The sequence below is a fragment of the Saxophila tyrrhenica genome (genome assembly GCF_035928015.1).
Source record: "Saxophila tyrrhenica strain CCFEE 5935 chromosome Unknown scaffold_17, whole genome shotgun sequence".
NCBI classification, from domain to species: domain Eukaryota; kingdom Fungi; phylum Ascomycota; class Dothideomycetes; order Mycosphaerellales; family Extremaceae; genus Saxophila; species Saxophila tyrrhenica.
The window spans coordinates 524,970-539,494 of NW_027041749.1; the positions used below are offsets into that span (position 1 = coordinate 524,970).

At 54.7% G+C, this 14,525-nt stretch overlaps 8 protein-coding genes across 8 annotated transcripts; 4 read left to right on the plus strand and 4 right to left on the minus strand.

The window, feature by feature from the left end:
- Positions 1-199: 199 nt before the first annotated feature.
- Positions 200-2,383, minus strand: LTR77_009368 (uncharacterized protein; the record flags this gene model as incomplete). The annotated part of the gene is made up of 4 exons (XM_064806596.1): positions 200-763; positions 815-1,265; positions 1,321-2,272; positions 2,323-2,383. 4 exons carry the CDS (start codon positions 2,381-2,383, stop codon positions 200-202), a joined length of 2,028 nt encoding a protein of 675 aa, XP_064655413.1.
- Positions 2,384-3,045: 662 nt separating this feature from the next.
- On the plus strand, positions 3,046-4,189 carry LTR77_009369 (uncharacterized protein; the record flags this gene model as incomplete). The annotated part of the gene is made up of 2 exons (XM_064806597.1): positions 3,046-3,739; positions 3,795-4,189. 2 exons carry the CDS (start codon positions 3,046-3,048, stop codon positions 4,187-4,189), a joined length of 1,089 nt encoding a protein of 362 aa, XP_064655414.1.
- Positions 4,190-4,511: 322 nt separating this feature from the next.
- Positions 4,512-6,674, plus strand: mlh1 (DNA mismatch repair protein Mlh1; the record flags this gene model as incomplete). Its single annotated transcript, XM_064806598.1, has 1 exon — positions 4,512-6,674. The coding sequence occupies one exon, from the start codon at positions 4,512-4,514 to the stop codon at positions 6,672-6,674; it is 2,163 nt and encodes a 720-aa protein (XP_064655415.1).
- Positions 6,675-7,042: 368 nt separating this feature from the next.
- RPB8 (DNA-directed RNA polymerases I, II, and III subunit RPABC3) lies at positions 7,043-7,550 on the plus strand (the record flags this gene model as incomplete). Its single annotated transcript, XM_064806599.1, has 2 exons — positions 7,043-7,383; positions 7,445-7,550. 2 exons carry the CDS (start codon positions 7,043-7,045, stop codon positions 7,548-7,550), a joined length of 447 nt encoding a protein of 148 aa, XP_064655416.1.
- Positions 7,551-7,746: 196 nt separating this feature from the next.
- On the minus strand, positions 7,747-8,910 carry LTR77_009372 (uncharacterized protein; the record flags this gene model as incomplete). The annotated part of the gene is made up of 1 exon (XM_064806600.1): positions 7,747-8,910. The coding sequence occupies one exon, from the start codon at positions 8,908-8,910 to the stop codon at positions 7,747-7,749; it is 1,164 nt and encodes a 387-aa protein (XP_064655417.1).
- Positions 8,911-9,170: 260 nt separating this feature from the next.
- On the plus strand, positions 9,171-9,818 carry LTR77_009373 (uncharacterized protein; the record flags this gene model as incomplete). Its single annotated transcript, XM_064806601.1, has 1 exon — positions 9,171-9,818. One exon carries the CDS (start codon positions 9,171-9,173, stop codon positions 9,816-9,818), a length of 648 nt encoding a protein of 215 aa, XP_064655418.1.
- Positions 9,819-9,987: 169 nt separating this feature from the next.
- On the minus strand, positions 9,988-11,578 carry PPH3 (phosphoprotein phosphatase PP4 catalytic subunit; the record flags this gene model as incomplete). The annotated part of the gene is made up of 5 exons (XM_064806602.1): positions 9,988-10,876; positions 10,936-11,116; positions 11,172-11,262; positions 11,374-11,497; positions 11,562-11,578. 5 exons carry the CDS (start codon positions 11,576-11,578, stop codon positions 9,988-9,990), a joined length of 1,302 nt encoding a protein of 433 aa, XP_064655419.1.
- A 465-nt stretch (positions 11,579-12,043) lies between these two features.
- DBP4 (ATP-dependent RNA helicase dbp4) lies at positions 12,044-14,479 on the minus strand (the record flags this gene model as incomplete). The annotated part of the gene is made up of 1 exon (XM_064806603.1): positions 12,044-14,479. The coding sequence occupies one exon, from the start codon at positions 14,477-14,479 to the stop codon at positions 12,044-12,046; it is 2,436 nt and encodes an 811-aa protein (XP_064655420.1).
- Between the last annotated feature and the right edge of the window lie 46 nt (positions 14,480-14,525).

The following is a 14,525-nucleotide window of genomic DNA, read 5'->3' on the forward strand; positions in this document are numbered from 1 at the left end:
ATACCGAACCAAGCAGGAGCTCTCCTCCCTCGTGTAGCTCGTTGGGAGACGGTGCAGGCTCATGGACGGGCAAGGCTGAGCGTGAGCTGGCTAGTGGCAATGAAGAGATCATGTTGGTCTTATGGAAGCAGACGCCCGCTGACTCATTCAGATGAAACATGATACATTACAGTCGTTACGCTTAAGTCCTTGCAATATTTCACTCCAGCTCATGAGACGTATTGCTCCACATTCGCGAGTACTTCGATCCGGTTGTTGCCGATGATATACTCTGCGTGTCAAGCGTGGCGTCGTCGCCCATCAGAGTAGACGCTGGCGACGGAAGTTCTGACGGCGGAGCTGCAGATGTGTTCGCCCATTCGACTTTGATAGGGTTGTCTTTGCTCAGCTTCTGGCCGTCAAACCCTGCGACAACTGCGTCAGCTACACATTTCAGCGGGAGGTGGTGGCGGAACTGACAAAGCTCGAAGATCAGATCGGCCGGCCCAATGATGACCTGTACTTGATATGCCACCTGGTAGTAAAGCCGACCTGGCTTCCAGAACTTCTTGTTCTTCTCCTTGAACCGCTTCTCATCCACTTGAGATAGATCTGATTCGACCTCGCAAAGCTTCTCTACTCCGGATTCGAGCTTATTTGGGAGATGTTCTCGATCCAGATATGAGACCACAACCTTGGTCGTGAACACCCTCGAAGAAGCGGCAGGGTCGACTTTGCGTCGAAAGCTATGCACCACCGGTCGATCGAGAGACACAGGCATACCCTAGATTCCGTCAGCTGGAGTCGTCAATATATGTTGGCCGGAAAGACATACCTTCTCGATGAACCAGAAGACACATTCTGGGACGTACAGCTTACCGTCCCGCGGGTCCTTCTCCGTGCGTCTTCCGAGGTGTCGGGGGTTAGATTTGTTGTACAGCTCCTTGCAGATGAGACCGTAAGACGCTCGGCAACATCTCCACCCCAGCACGCTTTGGCCGCTTCTCAACTTGCGAAGCCGGTCTGCCACAAGACCCTTACAAACGGACAATTGAGGATCCGGAGCCACTCTGACTTGCATACCGTGAGCGTTGGGGATGTACGAGCCTTCGCCGTATTGCTCTCTTAGTCTCTGCTGGACGTATGCCGACTGGCCGAGACCGCCGGACAGGATGAGGTGGGCGACGTTTTGGTTTGGCAGTTTGCTGGCGAGACTGTACAACTGTGTGTCTATGAGTCGGAACAGCTTCTCGATTTGATGATCGAAGAGGTCATGGAGGTCGTCTCTGTGCTAATATCAGCCTCTGCACACTCCGTGTCTGTTCAACGACGTGTACTTACTTCGTGAACATCATCTCGCGATTCTCAATCCGCAGCGAAGGATCTGAAAAGTCAAGAGGTAGACCAGGTACCGGAACCGAGAACGTCGGTGGCTCATCCGGCGCTCCATGCTCGCACTTCGTGTTCTGGAAGTCTGAGCTCTTCGACATGACCCAGGCAGCATTGTCTGCATCGATGTTCAGTTCCATCAGACCTTTAGCATCTTTCAGCCGATCTCGAGCAAGCACCTCAAACTCGTAGTCGATTGCAGCGGAGCCGACGGTGTCGCCTGTTACCACGTCCACTTCGCGGAGCTGTTTTAAAGATAGTGCACTCGCTGCGGAATCAGTCACTTTCAGAGCTGAGAGGTCAGTGGTACCTCCCCCAGCGTCACAGACCACGAGGATATCGTTCTCGTTAAAGATCCCAGGTGCAGCGGTTGAAGTATAGACTGCAGACGCCTCCGGCTCTGTAAGGCTGATGGTAATGGAGTGCCTGACGTTTGCTCCACCGAAACCTGCCTGTCTCAAGATGACCTTGAATTGCTCAACCGTTGCAGGACTCCACGTCGTCGGCACCGAGAACAGGAACTCAATGTTCGCCAGATCCCATGCCATCCCAGGCACTTCTCCGACCAGCTTGATCTTGACGTGGTCATACAGAAAGCAGAAATAGTCGAGGAACCATTGCTGAACATTCCCATGGGTGTAGTGGTCGTCCGGAAATCGCGCACTTTCCCGAGACAGATAATCGTCGTCAAGAAGAGTCTTAAACCACTCACGCACTACAGAGTGATCTTGGACATGCTGCGATTGAGACTCTGCTTTAAAGCCCCAGGCTGACGGCTCATCGTGACCTTTTGGATACAGCAAGATTGTCGGGACTTTGTTCTCGTTCGCTTGACTTCGGCCTGGCCATCGTTGAATCCAGCGAATGTTGTCTGTTTCGTGTGCTACGGTGTTGTATGCTACGCCTGTTCAATATGTTAGACCGCTGATTGTTGGCTGCGCGAAGAGATCATACCAGTGCACGTCTGGCCTAAGTCAATGCCTACAATCAGATCAGGCTTGTTAGCATGAGACATCTCTGAGTGTGTAGAAGTAAAGCAAAAAGAGAACAATCGCAGGCAACAGCAGACATGAGAGTCCGGGTTAAGAGAGCATAGAAAGTCCAGCTGCAGCTATGCCAATGGCACAAGGGTCATCATGCGGGTCGCTGCGACGATGATAGCTTCCGCCTTCCTTTACAGATGCGAGATCTGTTGTAGCGCTCCGCTGACTCGGCCATCCGGCAGCTGTAGGCCGCATACACCTACAATCGAAAAGCTTGATCTAGTAAAAGTACGCTGTGACTTCTCTGATTTGGTTGGTGTTGCGCCCACTTTGTGACGACGACGTCGAACAAGCGACCTTGCCACTGTTTGCAGAGCGGCAGCTAAACGAAAGCGAATGACTTCGTGCCGACGATTGGACGACTCGTCCGAAAATCTCGAATTCTGTTGCCTGAAAGCATCCTTGCCAGTGGCTTGCATCGCGGGGAGCGCTACTGCAGGTTGATTCCATGTGTTCAGCCTCGAACCCATTTGGACCCCTGCGAATAACTCCACTGAGGGCTTGTGATAAGCTCGGCAGGTCGCACATTGAGCTGTTGCCCTCTCGTCCTCGTCTCGTGAGACACTTGCACAACAATGCGCGCGGTTCAAGATATTTAAGTGCTTTCGTCCTGACACCGTGCCATTGACCCAAGATGGCCACCACCATTACCTCTTCGACATCTTCTGCGACAACCACAGGTCCCTCAGAAACCATCACCGGCAAGACATACACTGATGGTGTGTCTCCTGGAGCAGCCGCTGGCATTGGTGTTGGCAGCGCAGTCGCTGGCGCAATAATTGCTTCCGGTCTGCTGTATTTGCTCTGGATCCATCGTTTGCGAGCAAGGCGAGCTTATGGTGGCCACACGGTAGAGAAGTCGCAGTACGGCGGAGGTATGAAAGGTCCGTGCGTCGCTGCAACACCAGCTAAAAGCGCAATCGGCACGCTCGATGCCGCTCTGCCTCAACCCATGCAAGATAGCGACATAAAAGGCGAGATGAGTCGGCTTGGTACCAGCATAAAAAACCATGTGCAGAGCTATTACTCCGGCGCCCCGCTGTCGCAAGATCTCTCGATCTCTGCAGAGCAGTTATTTCTGGTAGTTGGGACGGACGCACCATCGAGTAAACGCCTGTATCCAAGGTCTTCAAGTGTCAGAGCCGGAGCACCGCCGAGCGCTACAGTCGCAGTGATCCGCTACATCGTTGGCTGGACAATCTTGCAGAGCATTCAGCTGTTCGATCCCACAGAGACCAATCTGTTACCTCTCGGGCTTGCGAAATATCTGAGCAGCATGGTTCCAGAGGCACGAGAGCCAGGTGGAAGGTTGAACCCCAGTAGCTCAGGTAACGACATGCTACCGTGTGCATGGATGAAACACTGCTAAATTCACGTGAACAGCAAACCGTGCGGTAGTATCGAAATGGCGGCAGCTTACTGCCAAGCTGCTGCAAGACAAGACCAGTGCAAGCAACGCTTTCCCTCTCAGCGATCCTCGAATACACAATGTCGAAAAGCTGGCAAGCAGACTGGACGAGCTCCTAGCTCCTTATGCATCTAGTACAGATGGCGGCCAGAGGCGGCAGCAGTTGGAAGAGCTCATCAAGCGTGGAGCTCGGTTTGGCTGGACGCTGTTCTCGCAGCCGACGGAGTGGACCTTTGATTGGGAGGCTGCAAGTGCAGGGCAGACTGTCGTCTATCCGTCTTTGCTGCAGACCAGCGATGACCAGGGGCATGTGCATCGCGAGCCTCTCCGTTTTACGGATGTCCAGACCGTGGCCTTGCAGCGTAGCTAGTGCCGTAGTCACTGTAAAGCGGTTGGGGAGCCTTTGCGCATTCGCCAGAATGTGGCGCCGTTCATTAAGTGAGCATGATTATCAATCAGAAGTACGTGTATGGCGAAAGGAGGTTGACAGTGGTGGAAAGAAGAGGAAAAAGTTGACGTCGCGTCGCGTCGCTCCTGCCTTTTCTCGTGCCTGCACGTGTCGATCACATGGCGCCAGACCTCACCTCTTTGAACAACACCTACGTTCTTTCAATTTCAACACAAGTCATGACATTTAGGCTTTGCGCGACTGGCGCAAACATTGTGTAGTTCTCGAATCTCCAAACGATAGGATGTCCGACGCGATGGAGCAAGATGCGCCGCCATCATCCCCGCCACCGCGCGGTACCAAGCGCAAAGCAGACGAGATGACTGGTCCACGGCGCATTCGAGCGCTGCACCAAGACGTCGTCAACAAGATCGCAGCAGGCGAAATCATAGTCTCACCATTTCATGCACTGAAGGAACTCATTGAAAACGCTGTCGATGCTGGCTCGACAAGCCTGGAGATTCTGGTCAAGGATGGCGGACTCAAACTCCTGCAGATGACCGACAATGGCTGCGGCATTAACAAGGACGACCTGCCCATCCTGTGTGAACGCTTCACGACGAGCAAGCTGAAGGCGTTTGAAGACCTGACGAGTATTGGAACGTACGGCTTCCGCGGCGAGGCGCTGGCCAGCATCAGTCACATCGCTCATTTGGCGATTACCACAAAGACTGCGGACTCAAGCTGCGCCTGGAGAGCCCACTATGCTGGTGGCCACCTCGCACCTGCCAAAGCGGGCCAGACCTCCGATCCTAAGGCTTGTGCTGGCAGGCAAGGAACTCAGATTGCCGTTGAAGACCTTTTTTACAACGTGCCCACCCGCCGCCGTGCATTCAGGTCTGCTAGCGAGGAGTACGCTAAGATTGCTGACATGGTTGGCAAATACGCTGTCCATTGCAAAGGCGTTGCGTTTTCGTGCAAGAAGCATGGCGAGGCGGGCGCTGGTCTGGCTGTGCCTGCCAATGCAAGCGTGAAGGACCGCATACGAATGGTCTACAACAGTGCTACGGCGAACGAGCTCATCGAGATCGAGCTTCAAAACGATCAATACGGCTTCAAAACGGATGGACTGGTCAGCAACGCCAACCACAGTTCGAAGAAGACGACGTGTCTGCTCTTCATCAACCATCGAGCCGTAGATTCCAGCGTCATCAAGAAGGCCGTCGAGCAGACGTATTCTACTTTCTTGCCGAAGGGTGGCAAGCCGTTCTTCTACTTGAGCTTGGAGATCGACCCAGCAAGAGTGGACGTCAATGTCCATCCGACGAAGCGAGAGGTCAACTTTCTCAATGAGGAGGAGATCGTTGAGATGATCTGCGACGAGATCCGAACTCGACTCGGCAAAGTAGACACAAGCCGCACTTTCATGACCCAGAGCTTGCTCAGCGGCGGCAAGACACCCAGCATATCCAAGGCTGCCACTCTGCCGGAGGACGATAGTATGGAAGTCACGCCCACAATTAAGCGCCCTTCGACCGCGAGAGCAGCCTCACAGCGACCTTACGAGAACAACCTGATTCGGACAGATGCAAAATCCCGCAAGATCACATCCATGCTGCAAGCACAGAGCACGCTCTCTCGCGAGCCTACTTCCGACGACCTGCAATACGAGTACAACGACAAGGAAGCCACAATTTGCCGCCTGTCGACCGTCAAAGAGCTCCGTGCCGATGTACGAGAAAACATGCACAACGAGCTGACAGACGTCTACACCAATCACACATTCGTTGGTATTGTCGATGACTGCAAGCGCATTGCTGCCATACAAGGCGGTGTCAAGCTGTTTCTGGTCGACTACGGCATGCTTTCGGCAGAGTATTTCTACCAGCTGGGCTTGACCGACTTCGGCAACTTTGGCACTATTCGTCTGGGTCCTCCGCTGAGCTTGCGCGAGCTGCTAGAGATGGGTGCAGAGCAAATGAGAGCTCAGGAGCCGGATACAGTAGAGCTTGACTGGGACGAGGTCGTTTCAGCGGTATCAGAGCAATTGATATCCCGACGAGACATGCTGACCGAATACTTCTCTCTCGAAATCTCCGAAGAAGGCGATCTGCTTTCCCTCCCACTTCTGATGAAAGGCTACTCACCATCCCTGGCCAAGCTACCGACCTTTCTTCTACGACTGGGACCACACGTCGACTGGAATGACGAGAAAGGCTGCTTTGCTAGCTTCTTGAAGGAGCTGGCGAGTTTCTACGTACCGGACGCTCTACCACCGCCACCCGCTTCGAAGGATGCGGACGAGGATGAAGAGCTTGCGAACCGGAGGGATGAGCTGCATAGGACGATTGAGAATGTGCTGTTTCCTGCGTTCAAGGGACGGCTCGTCGCTACGAGGGGGTTGCTGAAGGGCACCGTGCAGGTGGCCAATCTGAAGGGACTGTATCGAGTGTTTGAGAGATGTTGATGCTGAGATGAGAGATGCCGTGATGTCTCGCGAGCGATTTGTGGCTGTAGCTTGACATGCTCGAGGAACGAATGATGTACAGTGAAACTCCTTCGGTACCATGTCACATGTATTTCCTTGCGCCTAAAAGTGAATCAGATGCTTTCACATGCCAGAGACTTCCTCGAAGTGAATGTGTCTTTGGAGTCGTGCTGAGAACTGCACGTCGTGCTGACGAATTTATCTCGACTTCAAACAATTCTCGCAGACATATTCAAAGCACCTGCGTCCGCGACGAGACCCCTTGACAGTGCCACAACACGCATCGAGTGCTCCACGGCGCATCGACTAAACAGTCTCTCCACGCCGCACACAAGAGTACCGCCACCATGTCCAACGACGCAACCCTCTACGAAGACCACTTCGAAATCACCACACTCCTCGACAGCACCTACGACCGCGTGGCGCGCGTCATCGGCACCTCGCGCTCCTCCTCCAACACCTCCGGCGACACTTCATTAACCCTCGATATCAACTCCGAGCTCTACCCCATCCAGACGGGCGAGACGATCCAGATGCTGATCGCGACGACGCTGAATCTGGACGGGACCAAGGATACGACGGGCCAGTGGAGGGAGAGGAGGGGGGAGGAGACGCTGGCGAGTGCGTTTGATTATGTGTGCTATGGGAAGGTTTATAAGCATTTTGATCCGGGGGAGGGGGGGAATATGTGAGTTACATTTTCCAGATATTGGGAAGTTTGTGGGTGGTGTTCTGACGGCGTGTTGCAGCAAGGTCTACATCTCGTTCGGCGGGCTGCTGCTGCTGCTGGACGGACCGTACAAAAAGCTCTCGCCGCTGCGGCAGGACTATGTCTACATGCTGCTGAAGAAGTGATGCCGGTCAGGTGGGATCTACATGGAACGAGTTTGCGCGATGATATTAGCGAGGCGTTGGTGAAGACAATGGGCTCTCAAATGCTGACGAAAGCATATGCGAGGCGCTCAACGATTCAATGGGTATCCTCTATCTAGATGCAACATGCAAGCAAAAGACGGCAGAGCTTGCAAACCTACTCCAGAACGCTCTCCGGCTACAGCGTAGGGAATTCAAGCCGCCGGTGGAGCCGCGAGACCATCTCAATGTAGCCCGGCTCGTCTGGCGTCAGGATTCCGTGCCGCACAAAGAAGTCGAGCAGCACCATCGCGCAGTTAGGCTTGAACTCTCCATCCTTCAGCGCCTGCTTGACCTCCTCCACGTTCTTCAGTTCGAAGCCAGCAACTTCGTCATCACTCGGCTTGGGTACCACATCCTCCGCCAACTCCAGATCGTACACATACTGGCACTCCGGTTGCAGCAGCCTCGTCTCACCGCCAGCCCGCTGATCGCGAATGTGGAAGTATGTCACTGTCCCCACGGCTTTGGCGTCCCTTCGTACGACGTCTTCTGGCAAACTGGCCTCCTCTTGCGCCTCCCGTACCAACGACTCAAATGCCGACTCTCCCGTCGCGATTCCACCAGCAACAGTGTTGTCCAGCATTCCACCATATGTCTGCTTGGTCGCGGCTCGTCGGGGTACCCATATCCGCATTTCCTTCTTCTCTCCTTCCGCGCCTTCCCGCTTCCCATACGTGTACGCGCTCATGTGCACCCCGTAAGTCACGATCCCAAACAGCGCGCTCGCCGCCCTCTCAATGCTGAATAGCAGCTCTCCATTCGGGCCATACACCGGATATAGCTCATCTCGCCACCCCTTCAACACAGCAAAGTGATCCGTCTCACGCATAGCTTTAGTAGTCGCCTCAATCGCCTGACTCCGCTCAGCTTCATTGCTGCCCGCAGTCAACGTCAGACTCCGCGCCTCATCGTCTAGCTTCCACCCCGCCAGACCCCGGAACACCTCAGCAACCGAAGGCAGGATGTAGCCTAGTTCCGTCTCTGGGTATGCAGCAACGAACAGCCCATAGTAAGTATTGACATGTGCGAGGTAGAGCTTCGGGTTCGTATGATAGTAAGGGAAGTTGTCGCATTCGTTTATGAGGTCCAGATTTGATTTGGGCCCGGGTGCAATGGGCTGTGGGTCTGCCATTGTTATGGGTGAATCGTCGTCTTCTTGTGCAGCGGAAGCGGCGGGATCGTCGTCGTCTTCATCAGCGCCGGAGACTTCGCGTTCGGAGTTGGCGGTGTTCCAGGTCGGCATGCGTGGGAGGTTGGAGGGGATGTAGTCGCGGAGTTTGGTGAGGTTGAAGTTCGACATGGCGGCGAGTGGGAGGGGGAAGGCAGAGCGGGGCGCGGAGAAGAAGTGGTCGAGAGAAAGGATGGTGTAAGATTCAATGCTGCAATGTTGTCTTCAACGGACAGCCGCAGCTGCCTCCAACGTCAGGTCAGCAATGCAGGGTCTCGTCTGGAATGCTGGATGCTGATTGGCTGTGTTCGACGTCACTCTTGCTTTGCCTTCTTCCTCTGCAGCAACTTCAACTCTCTCACCGTACGACAACAGGACAAGAGTAAAGAAAGATGTTCGGCCTCATAATTTCCGGCCGTCCGCCAGACGCCTCTCCCCAGGCCATCACCGAGACGCAATATGCCTTCCGCATCCCTCCGGAGCCTCCATTCCATCACATTGTCGTCTTCTTGCTTCCCGGTACCCAGCTGCCCCCGGGCACGGCCGCAACCGTCTACGTGCAAATCCCGCCATCTACAGAGTTCAAGCTGCTCGGCGGCATCGGTCCGGGTAAGGAGAGTGCCATCTTCAAAGTCAGTGGCGTCAAAGCTGGGCCTGGAGCTGGAAACGCTGGTGATGAAGATGCGATGGTCGACGACCCTTCTTCTGCTCCCGCGGGATCTTCGCAGGCTGTCGGTGGGGATATAGCGGTTGGTATCTCCATTGAGCCCGCTGCGCAGGTCGAGCAACAGCTGGCCACTCTTAAATCCTCTCAAGCATCCACTACTGATCCCTCAACGGCCATGGTTCGGACCAATGCTGGACCACCGGGCCAAGTAACTACGAAAGTGCTTGCACAAAGGATCATTGGGAATGCGTTTAATTTCCTGGCAAGCTTTGGGAGCGAGACGGTGCCTCTTAAAGCTTTCCAGGACTGGTGGACGAAGTTTGAGAAGAAAGTCGAGCTGGATCCGAGCTTTCTTGAGAGGGAGCAAGGATGATTTCACTCTCGCCTTTGCTGGTTCATTTTGCTTCAGAGCATCTGGCGTGCCTGCTAAAGCCAGAGAGCAAGAATACACTGAGGCTCGTGGTCCCGACGCATAGAATGACACATCGACAAAATCTGGGTATCGCTATTCACACCTCCATCAGCCATCATTAAACGATCCATTACAAGAAGTAATCCGCCACCGGCTTCTTGGCAGGCATCCCTCTAGAGTCCTGCGGCGCCGCCTCAAACACCCGATACCTCCTTCCAGGTCCCATCCGCAAATCCTGCCCCCTTTCCGCCAGGGGCCCGCCAACCCTCCCGACATCCCCGTTCGTCCTGGGCGCGTAGCCAGCATTACTTCCATCCTCACCCAACTCCAGAATTGCTGCCACATTTCCGCAGCGATAGCAGTAGTTCGGCGCCGACCACACCGTCACGATGGTGTTGTCGAACATTTCCTTGAAACCTTCCATCACCAGCTGATGCGCGCGGCATATCAAGGAAAGGTCGTTCTTTTGGTTGAAGCACTTGACAATGTCTGCGCCGAAGAGGAAGCCGGCGCCGCGGGGTGACAGACCCCAGCCTTCAATTTCGTCAGGATCGGACCAGAGGAGGTCGCACATGGCGCCTTCGTGGGGTACTTCTTGTTTGCGATCGAGGAGGCGGATCTTGTCGATGCTGTCGATGAGTGGTGACAGGCCGCCGTGGACGCAGAGTACGGCGCCCGAGGAGTTCGAGGCGCTGCCGCCGCTGTTGGAGGTCGCGGAAGTGCCTGGGGCGCCGCTGCGAGTGGGTGTTTGGTCTGGCTGCGTTTGAGATGGGGAGGAGGGTGGGTTGGAGAGTTGCGAAAGGTCTTGCGAGTTGCCGCTCTGTCGAGGCTGACGCTGGAAGCGGTTGATGATTTGGCCGGACGAGTTGAGGATTTCAATCTCAAGGTCGGTGGCGTCGGATGGAACGTGGGCTTGAGAGTTCGGGTCGACTAAGGGTGCGTCGGTGGGCTGCATATCAGTGGATGCGCCAATTATGAGCGCGCCGAGGGCTAAATAGTCGAAGACTTCGCAGCAGTATCTGAAGCACAACATTAGCATCGACGCTCTTGCAAGGGCAGCGCAGATTTTGAGACCAACCGCCAGACATTCGCACTTCCATATTTCCGCAAACATTCGTCATAGAACCCATAAACTGTTGTGATCTGTCGTGATTCGTGATTCCCTCGTATCAGCGTGATCCGGTCGGGATACCGGACTTTTAGGCATAGCAGAAGGAGGAAGGATTCGAGGGAGTAGAAGCCCCTGTCCACGAAGTCGCCTGCTATGCGTCAGTCTTGCCATCTCTACGCTTCTTTGTTCGCAGCATTCCATACCCATGAACAGATAGCACGTCTCCGGCACATCCCCGCCTACGCGAAACAGCTCCATCAGATCGTGGAACTGGCCATGTATGTCGCCGCATATCTGTCCAGCCGTATGTTAGCCTTGTCCCATCTTGCGTCCAGCCTTCCTCCAATAGCCCTTGTGTCCACTGTATGTACAACTCTTTCGCAGACTGGCTGGAGCTCGACGTACCGTCACCGGCGCATCCACGCACACTACATTGCCCTCCTCGATCAGCAGCTCCCGCGCCTTGTAGCAGAGCTCGCGCACCTGGCTCTCGGGTATGGGACGGCAGGCTCGGAGTTGGGCGATGGCTCTGCAATGCGACAAGGTCAGAGGTGGTTTGTGGAGAGGTTGGAGGTAAGCGTGCTGCCTCTTACTTATCGAGATCGCTCATCTTTGCGCGTGCGCGCTACAGCGCGGCGGTTGAAGGTCTTGTGTCCCGCTCCTCCCTCTACCTTCTGTTCTATTGATCTTTAAGATGTTGCGACGACTCCTTGCTGTAACGAAGGTCGGTGGAATAAGGTTGAATGGCTCGATACGGTTTCGCGAACGGAGGTGGCGGGGCTTCGCTCTAAGTCGTTTCTGGCGCCGATACGTAGGATGCCAACGCTGCTGTACCGTTCGTGATATGTTTGGAAGATGCGTGGTCAAGTACGGCCGTCTCTCTAGGCTTTACCGGAGTAAATGTCGTTTACGCGCACGTGAAAGTCTAGACGCGGATCGAATTTCATGCATGACGCCCGATTCGGCAGGAACCGTGCGAGCTTAAACTATGCTATACTTGGCATGGATAGGCAAGTGATCGAATACGGAGCAGATCAGGTGAACATGAATGGCTCCTGAACAGTGATTGATTCTTTCAGCCGAGCAGTCTAGCAGCTTCCGCCTCCAGCTCATCCAGCGTCCCAATCTCTCGCTCCTCCTCGTCCCTACTGACTTTCGGGTCTTGCTCGAACCACTTCTTCTGCCGTTTCGCCTTGGGCTGTTCCTCTTCCTCATCCTCCTCATCCATCCCATCAGCATCAGCAGCAAAGTTAGCAAGCAGATCCTCATTGCTATCACCAACCGCACCGTCCTCAGCCTCGCCTTCATCCTCCGCCCTCTCCCTCTCCTTTCTCCTCTCCTTCTTGATCCGCCTCTTCTCCCTCGCAAGCTGCTTGTCAGCCCTATCTGCCTCATCGACCCGCTCTTGCTCACTCCGCAAGAAGCGCTCTCTCTGCTCATCCGGCGCTCCGCGTGCCTTGAAGGCGTCTTCATCCTCGAGCTCGTAGATCGGATGAGCCTGTCCTTCGTCGTCGAATACGACCTTGCTGCCTTTGTCTTTGAAGTTGAGCAGCTTCTTCTTGGATTTCAAGAGCTTCTCGCGACGCTTAGAGTCGAGTACGAGAGGAGCAGAGGCACCGGGAAGGTTGATGGCTTTGGGCCCTGAGCCACCTATCTCCCCACCTGTCTCCTCGGCGTAACCGTTGGCTGCCGGGACATCTCTTTCGTCTGAGCCTGATGCAGAATCCGCAGGAATACGCCGCTTGACGTCAAACAGTGCGTCGTCGCCTGCTTGTTCACCGTCCAGCCTTCCGAAGTCAACATCATCCTTGTCGTCATTCCGGACCATCTTCGCATAATGATCGGCCAAGACGTCTTGGTTCTGCCGCTCGAACATACGATCGTATTTCGTCCGCACGCCATTCTTCTTGGTGCTCTTGTCTTCGCCTCCTTCTTCAGCATCGCTACCCTCGTCCTCGGACTCCGACACAGCCGTCTCCATCCTTGACCTGTTCTTCAACTTCTTCACTTCAGCCGGGTCTGCTTTCAAGAACTTGATCCTCGGTGCTCCAGGAAGCCCTAAACTTGCCGCAAATTCTTCCAGTGGATACTTCTCCAGCTTGAACACCTCCTTGTCCTTCTGAATATGCAGGCTCCTCACGTACGAACTGAATGCCTTCTGACCCAGATACTTCAGACTTGGGTCCTTGAAGCACATACTCTGCAGCTGATTCTTGATGGACATCTGCTTCTTGTTTCGGACGTTGATCCTCTCGATGGGCACCCGCCTCTGCTCCAGCCTCGAAAGCATGCCTTCTTCCTCGCTAGGGTCAAGAAACAGTACGGCTCGTCCAGCTTTCTCATACCGTGCTGTCCGACCCACGCGGTGGATGTAAGTATCTCCATCTTCTGGACAATCGACCTGAATCACCCAGTCGACGGCTGGAAAGTCCAGACCTCTGGCGACGACGTCTGTAGCGAAGAGGCAGCTGTGTTTTGCATTCGAGAACTTCTGGGTGATCTCCAGACGTGCAGTCTGCTTCTGGCGGCCGGTAAGGTGGAGAAGCGGGATACCAGGTTGCATGTGGCGGAAGGCTTCGTAGACAAAGCGAACTTGCTTGCCTGAAGAGAGGAACACTAGGATCTTGGACTTCTTGCTGGCTTGCAGGAAAGACCAGAGTGTATCCAGCTTCTCTGGTAGTGGCGTGACGGTGTAGTTCTGCTGCAGTGACTTCGGTGTTGAAGTGCTCGCCGCCTCATGTACAGAGATGTATTCAGGCTCCTTCAGCGCAAGACGTGAGAGGTCTGACACTCGCTTCGTCTGCGTGGCGCTGAATAGCATCGTCTGCCGGTCCGATGGCAAGTATTCAATGATCGCATCGACGTCCTTCTTGAACCCCATATCCATGATCCTGTCCGCCTCATCCAGCACCAGCATGCGCAGGTTGTCCACGTTGAAGGTTGAGGTTTGCGACAAGTGCTGCAATATCCGTCCTGGCGTGCACACCACGATGTTCATCCTCGACAGCGCATCTCTTTCTTCCCGCAATCCCTTCCCACCGATCACAAGTCCTGCCGCAAACAGATGTCCCTTCCCTCCGACCTTTCGCAAAACCTCGAAGATCTGTATGGCCAACTCGCGTGTCGGCGATATAATCATAGCCCCCAGCCCCGCATCTGCTCCGATACATTGTGCCCTGTACAAGTTCTCCAGCACTGGAAGCAAAAAAGCCAAAGTCTTCCCACTGCCCGTCTTCGCCGCTCCGAGAATGTCTGAGCCTTGGAGCGCTCGGGGGATAGCCTTGGCCTGGATATCGGTCAGGGCGGAGAAGTGCGCTGACTTGAGTCCCTCTTCTGTCGGTGCCGAGAGAGGTAGTTCGGAGAAGGAGGTGAATGTGCTCTTGACATCGATCTGGTCGACGGCTTCCTGAAGTTTGTTGGCGTCGACATCGTCTCGTTTGCGCTTCTGCTTCTGCGCATTCTTCTTCGGCTTCGTCGGCCGTATGCGACCGGTGTTCTGTGCTATCGCCATGTTGTAGTTCGTGTCATCGAGACATCGTTATGTTTGGTGAAGAAGA